The sequence below is a fragment of the Salvelinus fontinalis genome, unplaced genomic scaffold, assembly GCF_029448725.1.
Source record: "Salvelinus fontinalis isolate EN_2023a unplaced genomic scaffold, ASM2944872v1 scaffold_0096, whole genome shotgun sequence".
Lineage (NCBI taxonomy): Eukaryota > Metazoa > Chordata > Actinopteri > Salmoniformes > Salmonidae > Salvelinus > Salvelinus fontinalis.
The window spans coordinates 380,306-396,974 of NW_026600305.1; the positions used below are offsets into that span (position 1 = coordinate 380,306).

Below are 16,669 nucleotides of genomic sequence, written 5' to 3' on the forward strand. Positions count from 1 at the left end.
CATACAGCCTCCCTCTGGGGATACGGCATCATTCATACAGCCTCCCTCTGGGGATACGGCATCATTCATACAGCCTCCCTCTGGGGATACTGCATCATCATTACAGCCTCCCTCTGGGGATACTGCATCATTCATACAGCCTCCCTCTGGGGATACTGCATCATCATTACAGCCTCCCTCTGGGGATACTGCATCATCATTACAGCCTCCCTCTGGGGATACTGCATCATTCATACAGCCTCCCTCTGGGGATACTGCGATGTCTGGGGATACTGCAAACGACAACACATTGTGCTGCAGCACAAACAGACTCCTACAATGTTTTGACACCCTCCTCCAAGAAGCACATGATTAATAATACTGTTCCCTGTTCATTATCAACAGGACTAATATTACTGTTCATTATCAACAGGACTAATATTACTGTTCATTATCAACAGGACTAATATTACTGTTCATTATCAACAGGACTAATATTACTGTTCATTATCAACAGGACTAATATTACTGTTCATTATCAACAGGACTAATATTACTGTTCATTATCAACAGGACTAATATTACTGTTCCCTGTTCATTATCAACAGGACTAATAATACTGTTCCCTGTTCATTATCAACAGGACTAATATTACTGTTCTCTGTTCATTATCAGCAGGACTAATATTACTGTTCTCTGTTCATTATCAGCAGGACTAATATTACTGTTCATTATCAGCAGGACTAATATTACTGTTCCCTGTTCATTATCAACAGGACTAAAGCTACTGTTCCCTGTTCATTATCATTAGAATTTGTGTCATATCTGCTGCTCTCTCTCTATTTTGTGCCTCAACAGTCCACATACAGCCAGAGGTAGAGTCACCATCTGTCATTATCTCCACTTAATGATGTCCTCTTTACCCTCCTCTCTTTCTCTCCTTGTCTCTCACCACTTCTCACCCGATCTCATCTCTTTTTACTCTCCTCTCCGCCTCTCCTTGTATCTCAACCCTCTTTACCCTCCTCTCTGCTTCTCCCTTTCTCTCACCCCTCTTTACTCTCCTCTTTTCCTCTCCCTGTCTCTCACCCCCTCATCTCTCTTTACCCTCCTCTCTGCTTCTCCCTTTCTCTTACCCACTCTAACCCTCCTCTCTTCCTCACCCGGTCTCTTAACCCCTCTAACCCCCCTCTCTATAACTCATTGCCTCTCCCATCCTGTCCCTGCCCCCTTGACCTCCCTACCCCACCTTGACCTCCTTGCTGCCCCCCCCCCCTCATCCCTCTGCCCCCCCCCCCCCCCCCCCCCCCCCCCCTTCACCCTCTTCCCTGCAATCAAAACGTATAATCTTGGGAGAGTGGGGAGGAGGGGTCCACAGGTTGTTACTATGACAACCACCAGATTCCAACCACAGCACCACAGTCAAAGTGTCCTTCCTTCTCTTGATTTAGAGCACATGCTTTGATCACAAGCCATCACAATGTTCACCGTTTAATCACATTAAATGTGTGACTTCCTGTTAAAGCATAATTACATGTAGAACCTCGTTCTATGAAACCGTTGATTCTGTGGTGGTATATAGCCTACCCTCCAACCTTTGTTAGACTTGAGTGCAGATTTTGACATTACCGATCATAGTCTGTTGCTGGAAAAAACGTGTGTGTTATGGCTTTACACCCCATTGCTATATTGTGGATAAAGAGTTACCTGTCTAACAGAACACAGAGGGTGTTCTTTAATGGAAGCCTCTCCAACATAATCCAGTTAGAAGCAGGAATTCCCCAGGGCAGCTGTCTAGGCCCCTTACTTTTTTCAATCTTTACTAATGACATGCCACTAGCTTTGAGTAAAGCCAGAGTGTCTCTGTATGCGGATGACTCAACACTATACACGTTAGCTACTACAGCGACTGAAATGACTGCAACACTTAACAAAGAGTTGTAGTTAGTTTCAGAGTGGGTGGCAAGGAATAACTTAGTCCTAAATAATTAATTAACTAAAAGCATTATATTTGGCACAAATCATTCACTAAACCTCAACTAAATCTTGTAATAAATAATGTGGATATTAAGGCAGGTCCTACAGGCCCTAGTTTTGTCGCACCTGGACTACTGTTCAGTCATGTGGTCAAGTGCCTCCCGGGCCTCCCGGGTGGCGCAGTGGTCTAGGGCACAGCATCGCAGTGCTAGCTGCGCCACCAGAGTCTCTGGGTTCGCGCCCAGGCTGGGCTGGGTTCGCGCCCAGGCTCTGTCGCAGCCGGTCGCAACCGGGAGGTCCGTGGGGCGACGCACAATTGGCATAGCGTCGTCCGGGTTAGGGAGGGTTTGGCCGGTAGGGGTATCCTTGTCTCAGTATGTAAAATGTAATGAAATGTAAAAAAAAAAAATGTAATAAAATGTATGCACTCTACTGTAAGTCGCTCTGGATAAGAGCGTCTGCTAAATGACAAAAAAAAAAAAAAAAAAGGGAAAAAAAAGTGCCACAATAAGGGATTTTAGGAAAATTACAATTGCCTCAGAACAGGGCAGCACGGCTGGCCCTTGGACCGACACAGAGTCTAATATTAATATTATGCATGTCAATCTCTCCTGGCTCAAAGTAGAGGAGAGATTGACTTCATCGCTGCTTGTATTTATGAGAGGTATTGACATGTTGATTGCACTGAGCTGTCGGTTTAAACTACTGACACACAGCTCGGACACCCATGCATACCCCACAAGACATGCCACCAGAGGTCTCTTCACAGTCCCCAAGCCCAGAAAAGACTATGGTAGGCACACAGTACTACATAGAGCCATGACTACATGGAACTCTATTCCACATCAGGTAACTGATGCAGCAGTAGAATCAGATTTAAACAAACAGATAAAACACCTTATGGAACAGCAGGGACTGTGAAGCAACACAAACATAGGCACAGACACATGTATACACACACATGATAACATACGCACTATACACACACACACATACACATGATAACATACGTGGATTTAGTACTGTAGATATGTGGTAGTGGTGGAGTAGGGGCCTGAGGACACACAGTGTGTCATGAAATCTGTGAATGTATTGTAATGTTTTTTAAATGGTATAAACTGCTTTAATTTTGCTGGACTCCCAGGAAGAGCAGCTAATGGGTATCCTTAATAAAATACAAAATACACTCCCACACGCAGAAATCACACTACAGGCCAGTTAGACTCAGATTAAGCCTAGTCCTGACGCCATTGGTTTGTAGTGTTGGATTTGGCTTAAAGTAACTGCCCAGTCAAAAGCTTACGTTTAAAAGTTAACATTCTGTTAACTCATACCAAAAATAATGTTTCTGACTCATCCTATGCTCGTATTTTTGGCCATTGCATGAATGGCAGAAGAAAAAAAAAACTTTAAAAAAAAACCCCACCTCAAACTTCTATCTCACAGAGACCATTTAAAAAAAACGATTTCCTCTTTGAGGATGATGTGCTACTCCTGAGTAGGATGAGCTGGCCAATCAGTGGTCTAGAGCGTAGAGGATGAGCTGGCCAATCAGTGGTCTAGAGCGTAGAGGATGAGCTGGCCAATCAGTGGTCTAGAGCGTAGAGGATGAGCTGGCCAATCAGTGGTCTAGAGCGTAGAGGATGAGCTGGCCAATCAGTGGTCTAGAGCATAGAGGAGGAACTGGCCAATCAGCGGTCTACTCGCATTAATATTTTTAATGTTGTTGGGGTACGCCCACACCATTCCAACACAGAAAAGCTGCTTTTGGTAAACTAATTTTTTGTGAGGATAACTCTTTCACTCATATTGTAAATAATTATAGGTCAAATTTCATGGAAATCTGGAAACACTGGACAGTTACTTTAATCATGTCTAGGACTTGACTTGAAACTTGATATGACAAAGACCACAGCTGGCAAGACCACACCAGATCTATCACTCACCCTCAGTGTGTGAGTATCCCTCTGTTAGGGTTAAAGGTCAGGGATCAGACTCACCCTCAGTGTGTGAGTATCCCTCTGTTAGGGTTAAAGGTCAGGGATCAGACTCACCCTCAGTGTGTGAGTATCCCTCTGTTAGGGTTAAAGGTCAGGGATCAGACTCACCCTCAGTGTGTGAGTATCCCTCTGTTAGGGTTAAAGGTCAGGGATCAGACTCACCCTCAGTGTGTGAGTATCCCTCTGTTAGGGTTAAAGGTCAGGGATCAGACTCACCTTCAGTGTGTGAGTATCCCTCTGTTAGGGTTAAAGGTCAGGGATCAGACTCACCTTCAGTGTGTGAGTATCCCTCTGTTAGGGTTAAAGGTCAGGGATCAGACTCACCTTCAGTGTGTGAGTATCCCTCTGTTAGGGTTAAAGGTCAGGGATCAGACTCACCCTCAGTGTGTGAGTATCCCTCTATTAGGGTTAAAGGGCAGGGATCAGACTCACCCTCAGTGTGTGAGTATCCCTCTGTTAGGGTTAAAGGTCAGGGATCAGACTCACCCTCAGTGTGTGAGTATCCCTCTATTAGGGTTAAAGGTCAGGGATCAGACTCACCTTCAGTGTGTGAGTATCCCTCTGTTAGGGTTAAAGGTCAGGGATCAGACTCACCCTCAGTGTGTGAATATCCCTCGGCGGTTACCTTCCATTGGATGAGGACCCCCAGCAATGCCAGGACAGGCCACAGCCCCATGACGACCCAGGTGAACCAGCAGAGAGGAAGGGGCGGAGCCACCTTGATCCTCTCCGACATGTATCTGTAACAGAGTCAAGGAATAAGAAGGGGGTGTGGTATGTTGGCAAACCCCCGAGGGACCTTATGGCTATTTTAAACTGGTTACCAACATAAATAGAACAATAAACATGCATTTTTTGCATCATACACATGGTATATTGTCTGATATACACAAGGTTGAAATGCTGTGTCAGCCAATCAGCATCCAGGACCCAAACTACCCGGTTTATAATATGTATTTACCTATAATTATATAAGAATGTTTAAGACGGCAGTTTATTCTCCCTTCAAAAAAAAAGCTGAACTTTCTTTCACAATCCTAGAACTAAGCAGACTCCTTCAGTGGTCCAGACAACTTCTGAAATCTTGGAAATCTTGGAAGCCACTTACAGTAGCGTTATCTTACTGTAATGCTATTTTACAGTAGTGTTATCTTACTGTAATGCTATTTTACAGTAGTGTTATCTTACTGTAATGCTATTTTACAGTAGCGTTATCTTACTGTAATGCTATTTTACAGTAGTGTTATCTTACTGTAATGCTATTTTACAGTAGTGTGATCTTACTGTAATGCTATTTTACAGTAGTGTGATCTTACTGTAATGCTATTTTACAGTAGTGTGATCTTACTGTAATGCTATTTTACAGTAGTGTGATCTTACTGTAATGCTATTTTACAGTAGTGTTATCTTACTGTAATGCTATTTTACAGTAGCGTTATCTTACTGTAATGCTATTTTACAGTAGTGTGATCTTACTGTAATGCTATTTTACAGTAGTGTGATCTTACTGTAATGCTATTTTACAGTAGCGCTATCTTACTGTAATGCTATTTTACAGTAGCGTTATCTTACTGTAATGCTATTTTACAGTAGTGTTATCTTACTGTAATGCTATTTTACAGTAGCGTTATCTTACTGTAATGCTATTTTACAGTAGTGTTATCTTACTGTAATGCAACTTCTGAAATCTTGGAAATCAAACCACAGACGTTTAATATATGCTCTTTAGCAGACACTTATTTTCCCCAAAGCCACTTACAGTAATGTTATCTTACTGTAATGTTATTTTACAGTAATGTTAGTGTTAGTTCCAGTAGTGCGTGCAAAAATTTGAATACATTTTCAGATGGGTGGCCTTGCTCTACCAGCTGAGCAACAGAGGAGAGAAGAGAAGAGGAGGGGAGCGGTGAGGAGGGGTGAGGAGGAGAAAGGAAGGGAGGGGAGATGAGGGGTGAGGAGAGGGGAGAGGAGGGGTACGGAGAGGAGGAGAGGGGAGAGGAGGGGTGAGGAGAGGAGAAGAGGAAGGGTGAGGAGAGGGGAGAGGAGGGGTATGGAGAGGAGAAGAGGAAGGGTGAGGAGAGGGGAGGACGAGAGGAGGAGAAGAGGGGTGAGGAGAGGGGAGTGGTGAGGAGAGTTGTGAGGAGAGTAGGAGAGGAGGGGTGGTGAGGAGAGGAGGAGAGGGGAGAGGTGAGGGGAGAGGAGAGGAGGAGAGGGGAGAGGGGAGAGGTGAGGAGAGGAGAGGAGGAGAGGGGAGAGGGGAGAGGAGAGGAGGAGAGGGGAGAGGAGGAGAGAGGTGAGGAGAGGGGGAGAGGGGAGAGGAGAGGAGAGGAGGAGAGGAGGAGAGGGGAGAGGAGGAGATGAGGAGAGGAGAGCCCCCTAACTACAACACCAACACACCTGACCAGAGCGAACAGCTCGAGGAAGTAGTCCACAGTGACGGTGATGACAGCCGAGCCAAACACAGCGGTGGAGAGGGTGGTGAAGAAGCGCTGCCATTGGAGGGTGAGGACGGCGAACAGCATGCCTGACCCCAACAACACGCCCAGGGGCACCCACACCGTCCGGGGGTGGTGGAACTCCCCCATTACCACCTGCATGGAGATTCAACCAAACAATCAACCCGAATTAACCTTATTGTCCCCATAAGGAAACTTTACATTTGATTAGGGGTAACGTGAATACACTGAGTTTACAAAACATTAGGAACACCTTCCTAATAATGAGTTGCACCCCCTTTTGCCATCAGAACGGCCTCAATTCATCGGGACATGGACTCTACAAGGTGTTGAAACCGTTTCCAACAGGGATGCTGGCCCATGTTGACTCCACAGGGATGCTGGCCCATGTTGACTCCACAGGGATGCTGGCCCCATGTTGACTCCACAGGGATGCTGGCCCATGTTGACTCCACAGGGATGCTGGCCCATGTTGACTCCACAGGGATGCTGGCCCATGTTGACTCCTTCAGAGAAGGAGTGCTGATCTAGGATCAGTTTAGCCGTTTAAATCATAAAGAACAATATCATATGGTCCGGGAGCTGGAGACCTGATCCTAGACCTGATCCTAGACCTGATCCTAGACCTGATCCTAGACCTGATCATCCCAGGCCTGATCCTAGAGCTGGTCCTAGACCTGATCCTAGATCTGATCCCAGACTTGATCCTAGAACTGATCCTAGATCTGATCCCAGACTTGATCCTAGACCTGATCCTAGACCTGATCATCCCAGGCCTGATCCTAGAGCTGGTCCTAGACCTGATCCTAGATCTGATCCCAGACTTGATCCTAAACCTGATCCTAGAACTGATCCTAGATCTGATCCCAGACTTGATCCTAGACCTGATCCTAGACCTGATCATCCCAGGCCTGATCCTAGAGCTGGTCCTAGACCTGATCCTAGACCTGATCATCCCAGACCTGATCCTAGACCTGATCCTAGACCTGATCCTAGACCTGATCCTAGACCTGATCATCCCAGGCCTGATCCTAGAGCTGGTCCTAGACCTGATCCTAGACCTGATCATCCCAGACCTGATCCCAGACTTGATCCTAGACCTGATCCCAGACCTGATCATCCTAAACCTGATCCTAGACCTGTTCCTAGATCTAAATTCAATCTAAACATGTTATTATTATTTTTCTAAATGATTCTTACCAGTGAGGCGATGCCCAGCAGTAATCCCAGCAACAGCCCCACCATGAAGAGTCCCACGGAGCGCACCAGCATGGTGACCAGGCCACAGAGGGTACCGATGCCCAGGCCGATGCCCACCGATGCCTCCACGCTCAGCTGGGTGTCCAGAACACGCTCCTTATAACACAGCAGAAAGATGATGACAGAGCCAAACATCAAGCCTGTTAGGAACATCACCGCCTTGAAGCAACGATAACCTGGAGAGGAGAGGAGGAGAGAGAGGAGACAGGTTAGAGAACATCACCGCCTTGAAACAACGATAACCTGGAGAGGAGAGAGAGAGAGACAGGTTAGGAACATCACCGCCTTGAAACAACGATAACCTGGAGAGGAGAGCGAGAGAGACAGGTTAGGAACATCACAGTCTTGAAGCAACAGTAACCTGGAGAGGAGAGAGAGAGAGAGACAGGAGACAGGTTAGAGAACATCACAGCCTTGAAACAACGGTAACCTGGAGAGGAGAGAGAGAGACAGGATACAGGTTAGAGAACATCACAGCCTTGAAACAACGGTAACCTGATGAGGAGAGGAGAGAAGAGAGAGAAGAGAGAGAGAGAGAGAGAGAGAGAGAGAGAGAGAGAGAGAGAGAGAGAGAGAGGAGACAGGTTAGAGAACATCACAGCCTTGAAACAACGGTAACCAGGAGAGGAGAGAGAGAGAGAGAGGGGAGAGGAGAGAGAGAGGAGAGAGAGAGAGAGAGAGACAGAGACAGAGACAGAGACAGAGACAGAGACAGAGAGAGAGAGAGAATATATATATGTGGAATATGCGTCAACAGTAACCTTGGGAAAATCCTCTGCATTATCATTAACAGCAGACTCGTACATTTCCTCAATGAAAACAATGTACTGAGCAAATGTCAAATTGGCTTTTTACCAAATTACCGTACAACAGACCATGTATTCACCCTACACACCCTAATTGACAACCAAACAAACCAAAACAAAGGCAAAGTCTTCTCATGCTTTGTTGATTTCAAAAAAGCCTTCGACTCAATTTGGCATGAGGGTCTGCTATACAAATTGATGGAAAGTGGTGTTGGGGGTAAAACATAAGACATTATAAAATCCATGTACACAAATAACAAGTGTGCGGTTAAAATTGGCAAAAAACACACACATTTCTTCACACAGGGTCGTGGGGTGAGACAGTGATGCAGTTTAAGCCCCACCGTCTTCAACATATATATCAACGAATTGGCGCGGGCACTAGAACAGTCTGCAGCACCCGGTCTCACCCTACTAGAATCCGAAGTCAAATGTCTACTGTTTGCTGATGATCTGGTGCTTATGTCACCAACCAAGGAGGGCCTACAGCAGCACCTAGATCTTCTGCACAGATTCTGTCAGACCTGGGCCCTGACAGTAAATCTCAGTAAGACCAAAATAATGGTGTTCCAAAAAAGGTCCAGTCACCAGGACCACAAATTCCATCTAGACATCGTTGCCCTAGAGCACACAAAAAACTATACATACCTCGGCCTAAACATCAGCACCACAGGTAACTTCCACAAAGCTGTGAATGATCTGAGAGACAAGGCAAGAAGGGCATTCTATGCCATCAAAAGGAACATAAATTTCAACATACAAATTAGGATCTGGCTAAAAATACTTGAATCAGTCATAGAGCCCATTGCCCTTTATGGTTGTGAGGTATGGGGTCCGCTCACCAACCAAGATTTCACAAAATGGGACAAACACCAAATTGAGATTCTGCATGCAGAATTCTGCAAAAATATCCTCTGTGTACAACGTAGAACACCAAATAATGCACGCAGAGCAGAATTAGGCCGATACCCACTAATTATCAAAATCCAGAAAAGAGCCGTTAAATTCTACAACCACCTAAAAGGAAGCGATTCCCAAACCTTCCATAACAAAGCCATCACCTACAGAGAGATGAACCTGGAGAAGAGTCCCCTAAGCAAGCTGGTCCTAGGGCTCTGTTCACAAACACAAGCACACCCCACAGAGCCCCAGGACAACAGCACAATTAGACCCAACCAAATCATGAGAAAACAAAAAGATAATTACTTGACACATTGGAAAGAATTAACAAAAAAACAGAGCAAACTAGAATGCTATTTGGCCCTAAACAGAGAGTACACAGTGGCAGAATACCTGACCACTGTGACTGACCCAAACTTAAGGAAAGCTTTGACTATGTACAGACTCAGTGAGCATAGCCTTGCTATTGAGAAAGGCCGCCGTAGGCAGACATGGCTCTCAAGAGAAGACAGGCTATGTGCACACTGCCCACAAAATGAGGTGGAAACTGAGCTGCACTTCCTAATCTCCTGCCCAATGTATGACCATATTAGAGAGACATATTTCTATCAGATTACACAGATCCACAAAGAATTTGAAAACAAATCCAATTTTGATAAACTCCCATATCTACTGGGAGAAATTACACAGTGTGCCATCACAGCAGCAAGATTTGTGACCTGTTGCCACAAGAAAAGGGCAACCAGTGAAGAACAAACACCATTGTAAATACAACCCATATTTATGCTTATTTATTTTAACTTGTGTGCTTTGACCATTTGTACATTGTTACAACACTGTATATATATAATATAACATTTGTAATGTCTTTATTGTTTTGAAACTTCTGTATGTGTAATGTTTACTGTTAATTTGTATTGTTTATTTCACTTTTGTATAATATCTACCTCACTTGCTTTGGCAATGTTAACACATGTTTCCCATGCCAATAAAGCCCCTTGAATTGAATTGAATTGAATTGAGAGAGAGAGAGAGATAGAGAGAGACAGACACAGAGACAGACAGAGAGACAGAGAGAGAGAGAGAGAGAGAGAGCGAGACAGAGAGAGAGCAAGACAGAGAGCGAGAGAGAGAGAGAGGGAGGGAGAGGGAGAGTTAGAGGGAGAGGGAGAGTTAGAGGGAGAGGGAGAGGGAGAGGGAGAGGGAGGGAGAGAGAGAGAGAGAGAGAGAGAGAAAGAGAGAGGAGACAGGTTAAAGCCCACAGGGCAAACAGGAGACAGACGGACAGGTTAGAGATGACATGACACGCAGCACTTTGGGGTGGACACCCCACCTTTCTCAATCAATTAGATCATATTTTAAATAGACAAGATGGCGGTCATACACCATTGTTGGATTCCATTGTTGGATATTGATTTAATAAAGGAGCATTTTCAAATTGGAACGAACCACCTTCAACTAGCCATGGACATCTAGTAGCCCGGCGTCGTTTTCCAACTCGGGAATTGAGGAAGTATCGGTCAGTAAATGTGAGTCTAAATCCTCTGTGCTTTACACCACCTAAGTAACGATGGCTATCAGCCAGCTGGAACAGTACGAAAGGTCTGACTAGCCAATAGTTTTAATAACTAGTCTGAGCCAAACATCAAGCCCATTGGGCCCTGCTCAAAGTAGTGCACTAAATAGGGAATAGGGTTCCATAGGACTCTGGTCTAAAGTAGTGCACTATATATAGGGAATAGGGTTATATAGGACTCTGGTCTAAAGTAGTGCACTATATATAGGGAATAGGGTTATATAGGACTCTGGTCTAAAGTAGTGCACTATATATAGGGAATAGGGTGCCATAGGGCTCTGGTCTAAAGTAGTGCACTATATATAGGGAATAGGGTGCCATAGGGCTCTGGTCTAAAGTAGTGCACTATATATAGGGAATAGGGTGCCATAGGGCCCTGGTCTAAAATAGTGCACTATATATAGGGAATAGGGTTCCATAGGGCTCTGGTCTAAAGTAGTGCACTATATAGGGAATAGGGTTCCATAGGACTCTGGCCTAAAGTAGTGCACTCCATAGGGAATAGGGTTCCATAGGGCTCTGGCCTAAAGCAGTGCACTAAATAGGGAATAGGGTGCCATAGGGCTCTGGTCTAAAGTAGTGCACTAAATAGGGAATAGGGTTCCATAGGACTCTGGCCTAAAGTAGTGCACTAAATAGGGAATAGGGTGCCCTAGGGCTCTGGTCTAAAGTAGTGCACTAAATAGGGAATAGGGTTCCATAGGACTCTGGCCTAAAGTAGTGCACTAAATAGGGAATAGGGTGCCCTAGGGCTCTGGTCTAAAGTAGTGCACTAAATAGGGAATAGGGTTCCATAGGACTCTGGCCTAAAGTAGTGCACTAAAAAGGGAATAGGGTTCCATAGGACTCTGGCCTAAAGTAGTGCACTAAATAGGGAATAGGGTTCCATAGGACTCTGGCCTAAAGTAGTGCACTAAATAGGGAATAGGGTTCCATAGGACTCTGGTCTAAAGTAGTGCACTAAAAAGGGAATAGGGGTCCATAGGACTCTGGCCTAAAGTAGTGCACTCCATAGGGAATAGGGTTCCATAGGACTCTGGCCTAAAGTAGTGCACTAAATAGGGAATAGGGTTCCATAGGGCTCTGGTCTAAAGTAGTGCACTAAATAGGGAATAGGGTTCCATAGGACTCTGGCCTAAAGTAGTGCACTAAATAGGGAATAGGGTTCCATAGGACTCTGGCCTAAAGTAGTGCACTCCATAGGGAATAGGGTTCCATAGGACTCTGGCCTAAAGTAGTGCACTAAATAGGGAATAGGGTTCCATAGGGCTCTGGTCTAAAGTAGTGCACTAAATAGGGAATAGGGTTCCATAGGACTCTGGCCTAAAGTAGTGCACTATATAGGGAATAGGGTGCCCTAGGGCTCTGGTCTAAAGTAGTGCACTAAATAGGGAATAGGGTTCCATAGGGCTCTGGTCTAAAGTAGTGCACTAAATAGGGAATAGGGTTCCATAGGACTCTGGCCTAAAGTAGTGCACTATATAGGGAATAGATTTGGGATGCATTGACTCTCTCTGACCTTTACGGTCCCGCTGAGAGCTAAAGAGACAGGCCAGTGGCGAGACAGGAGATCAGATGAGAGAGAGAAGAGAATAGAGGGAAGCTGTACTCTGCAGTGCATTGTGGGTTGGAGAGGGAAGCTGTACTCTGCAGTGCTGAGTGGGTTGGAGAGGGAAGCTGTACTCTGCAGTGCTGAGTGGGTTGGAGAGGGAAGCTGTACTCTGCAGTGCTGAGTGGGTTGGAGAGGGAAGCTGTACTCTGCAGTGCTGAGTGGGTTGGGAGAGGGAAGCTGTACTCTGCAGTGCTGAGTGGGTTGGGAGAGGGAAGCTGTACTCTGCAGTGCTGAGTGGGTTGGGAGAGGGAAGCTGTACTCTGCAGTGCTGAGTGGGTTGGAGAGGGAAGCTGTACTCTGCAGTGCTGAGTGGGTTGGAGAGGGAAGCTGTACTCTGCAGTGCTGAGTGGGTTGGGAGAGGGAAGCTGTACTCTGCAGTGCTGAGTGGGTTGGGAGAGGGAAGCTGTACTCTGCAGTGCTGAGTGGGTTGGAGAGGGAAGCTGTACTCTGCAGTGCTGAGTGGGTTGGAGAGGGAAGCTGTACTCTGCAGTGCTGAGTGGGTTGGAGAGGGAAGCTGTACTCTGCAGTGCTGAGTGGGTTGGAGAGGGAAGCTGTACTTTGCAGTGCATTATGGGTTGTGGAGGGAAGCTGTACTCTGCAGTGCTGAGTGGGTTGGAGAGGGAAGCTGTACTCTGCAGGGCTTAGTGGGTTGGAGAGGGAAGCTGTACTCTGCAGTGCTGAGTGGGTTGGGAGAGGGAAGCTGTACTCTGCAGTGCTGAGTGGGTTGGGAGAGGGAAGCTGTACTCTGCAGTGCTGAGTGGGTTGGGAGAGGGAAGCTGTATTCTGCAGTGCTGAGTGGGTTGGGAGAGGGAAGCTGTACTCTGCAGTGCTGAGTGGGTTGGGAGAGGGAAGCTGTACTCTGCAGTGCTGAGTGGGTTGGGAGAGGGAAGCTGTACTCTGCAGTGCTGAGTGGGTTGGGAGAGGGAAGCTGTACTCTGCAGTGCTGAGTGGGTTGGAGAGGGAAGCTGTACTCTGCAGTGCTGAGTGGGTTGGAGAGGGAAGCTGTACTCTGCAGTGCTGAGTGGGTTGGAGAGGGAAGCTGTACTTTGCAGTGCTGAGTGGGTTGGAGAGGGAAGCTGCACTCTGCAGTGCTGAGTGGGTTGGGAGAGGGAAGCTGTACTCTGCAGTGCTGAGTGGGTTGGGAGAGGGAAGCTGTACTCTGCAGTGCTGAGTGGGTGGAGAGGGAAGCTGTACTCTGCAGTGCTGAGTGGGTTGGAGAGGGAAGCTGTACTCTGCAGTGCATTATGGGGTGGAGAGAGGGAAGCTGTACTCTGCAGTGTTGTGTGGGTTGGAGAGGAAAGCTGTACTCTGCAGTGCATTATGGGTTGGAGAGGAAAGCTGTACTTTGCAGTGCATTATGGGTTGGAGAGAGGAAAGCTGTACTCTGCAGTGCATTATGGGTTGGAGAGAGGGGAGCTGTACTCTGCAGTGCTGAGTGGGTTGGAGAGGAGAGCTGTACTCTGCAGTGCATTGTGGGTTGGAGAGGGAAGCTGTACTCTGCAGTGCATTGTGGGTTGGAGAGGGAGGTTGAATAAAACGTTGACATTTGCTACAGCTGAGTTGAGCTGGTTTTCCAACTCCTTATAACAATGAACACTGACGCTTATACCTTATAGCACTTATTCCTTTAAATAATGAACTGTCAAGGAAGTACTTATAGAGACAGAGAGAGAGAGGGAGACAGAGAAGGAGACAGAGAGGGAGACAGAGAGGGAGAGAGAGAGATAAAGGGAGACAGACAGACAGACAGACAGACAGACAGACAGACAGACAGACAGACGGAGTGATGGCAGTTATGTAGAGAAAACCACGTACAGCTGATATATATAGAGTAGCATGCTTTGTCCTTTATTAGTGTGACTATTATCTTATTATCCTGTCACATAAGCTAAAGTCTTGCCTGATTATGTATTTCCAGAGATTTAATAACACCGGTTTATTATGAGAAGCACATTTATAGACTGTTATTGACGTGAGGATATTGATCATGTTAATATATTACCTGAATGTGTTTGTACACCTTTTTCATACCTTTATTGAAGTTGTATTGTCAATTAGGTGATCGGTAAGGGTTTGTGATGCATTCTGTCACATGAGTATTGCTAAATGAAGCATTGTCATGTCTTTGTTAGACAGAGACTTACAGGGTTAGGATAGCACGCTGCCGGGTTCAGGTGTGATTGAAACATGGCTTTTCTTTTGATAGAGGTATTCATGATTCAGTTCGTGTTCTTTGTTGCTCTTTGACCCGGTTTTTGTTATTTTGTAATTATTGAAAATATTTTCAGCGCCTGGTATTATGTTCACGGTTGCTGATAAAAAGCCTCGCTCGGTCTTTCTCACAAACGGCGTCAGAAGTGGGATATTATTCTCCAAAATGGTTAAAACCACCGTCACAGTGAGGATTTGCTGGGAAATTCTCCAAGATGGAGGTCAGCAATGTGGCAGAGGAGTTGCAGGATGCTGCTAACTACCGGTGGTGCTGGCTGAATGTCAAGGACGACCAGATCTGGGCGGCTGCTGAGCTCGTTGAGTGCATCATCAAGGACTTCCCACAGCCGTGGCAGCGCTGGGCAGATGCCTACCGAGCCAGGAATCCGTTGGCAAGTCTGAGCCAGGTGGAGCGATCTCTAGTGGAGGTGCTGGAGGTTGACCTGCCAATAGAGGGTGCTGTCCCTGAGCCGGAGGCAAGACTTTAGCTTCTGTGACAGAGGTCAATCGTCCCATTTCGTCCTCCTTCTCCTTGGAAAAGTACTAAACAGTTATAGATTTACCACTTCCCTTGAAAGTAAGGCTGTCCAAAGCATTTCAACATAGATAGTGGGGTTTTGCTCATGTAGACTACTGTTCAGAAGTTTGGGGTCACTTAGAAATGTCCTTGTTTTTTAAAGAAAAGCTAATTTACTTGTCCATTAATATAACATCAAATTGATCAGACATACAGTGTAGACATTGTTAATGTTGTAAATTACTATTGTAGCTGGAAACGGCTGATTTTTAATGGAATATCTACATAGGCGTACAGAGGCCCATTATCAGCAACCATCACTCCTGTGTTCCAATGTCACGTTGTGTTAGCTAATCAAAGTTGATGATTTTAAAAGGCTAATTGATCATTAGAAAACCCTTTTGCAATTATGTTAGCAAAGCTGAAAACGTGTTCTGATTAAAGAAGCAATAAAACTGGCCTTCTTTATAGTTGAGTATCTGGAGCATCAGCATTTGTGGGTCTGATTACAGGCTCAAAATGGCCAGAAACAAAGACTTTCTTCTGAAACTCGTCAGTCTATTCTTGTTCTAAGAAATGAAGGCTATTCCATGTGGGAAATTGCCAAGAAACGGAAGATCTCGTACAACGCTGTGTACTACTCCCTTCACAGAACAGCGCAAACTGGCTCTAACCAGAATAGAAAGAGGAGTGGGAGGCCCCGGTGGACAACTGAGCAAGAGGACAAGTACATTAGAGTGTCTAGTTTGAGAAACAAACGCCTCACAAGTCCTCAACTGGCAGCCTCATTAAATAGTACCCGCAAAACACCAGTCTCAACGTCAACAGTGACGAGGCGACTCCGGGAGGCTGGCCTTCTAGGCAGAGTATGTTAAAACAGCAGCAGAGGTCAGCAAATGGACGTGTTTCGGGACAAAGCCTTCATCAACGTTTAAAGCAGCCCTTTGTTGACCTCTGCTGCTTCTAAAATACATTAAAACCTCAAAAGTACTCCAGTGAGTGCAGGTTTTCCTTTTCATTAGTACCACTAGTACCCGTAGTAGCAGTGTGATTGTCTTACCAAAGAAGCAGTATATGATGCCGAAGAGGCAGCACACGCAGCAGACCACAGAGGGAACGATCTCGTAGCGACGCTCTATCTCCTCGTCACAGCTGACGATCTTCTCTGGACTCCCAGGGTCGCTGGGTGGAGAGATCAGCTTGAAGACCAGAAGCTGCGGCCACGAGGTCGATGTCATGGTGGCTGTAGGAAAGGGGTCAGGGGTCAACTCAGATGGGGCGGGGGTTGAAGGATGATCAGGGAGAGTTACCCATCCAAAAAGGGATCCACCTGAGAGAGAAACAGAAGATGTCTCATACAGCATGTGCAGCAGTG

General features: G+C 46.0%; 1 protein-coding gene across 4 annotated transcripts in view; it reads right to left on the minus strand.

Moving 5' to 3' along the window:
• The window catches only part of LOC129843056 (transmembrane protein 198-B-like), a 53,255-nt gene that overhangs the window by 7,857 nt on the left and 28,729 nt on the right, over nt 1-16,669 (minus strand). For all 4 annotated transcript variants that reach the window (XM_055911805.1, XM_055911804.1, XM_055911806.1 and 1 more), the window contains 4 exons: nt 16,355-16,624; nt 7,613-7,848; nt 6,354-6,547; nt 4,551-4,696 (listed from right to left, as the gene is read on the minus strand). In XM_055911805.1, coding sequence (XP_055767780.1) covers nt 4,551-4,696; nt 6,354-6,547; nt 7,613-7,848; nt 16,355-16,532 — 754 coding nt within the window. In that variant the 5' untranslated portion in view covers nt 16,533-16,624. The remainder of the gene's footprint in view (nt 1-4,550; nt 4,697-6,353; nt 6,548-7,612; nt 7,849-16,354; nt 16,625-16,669) is intronic.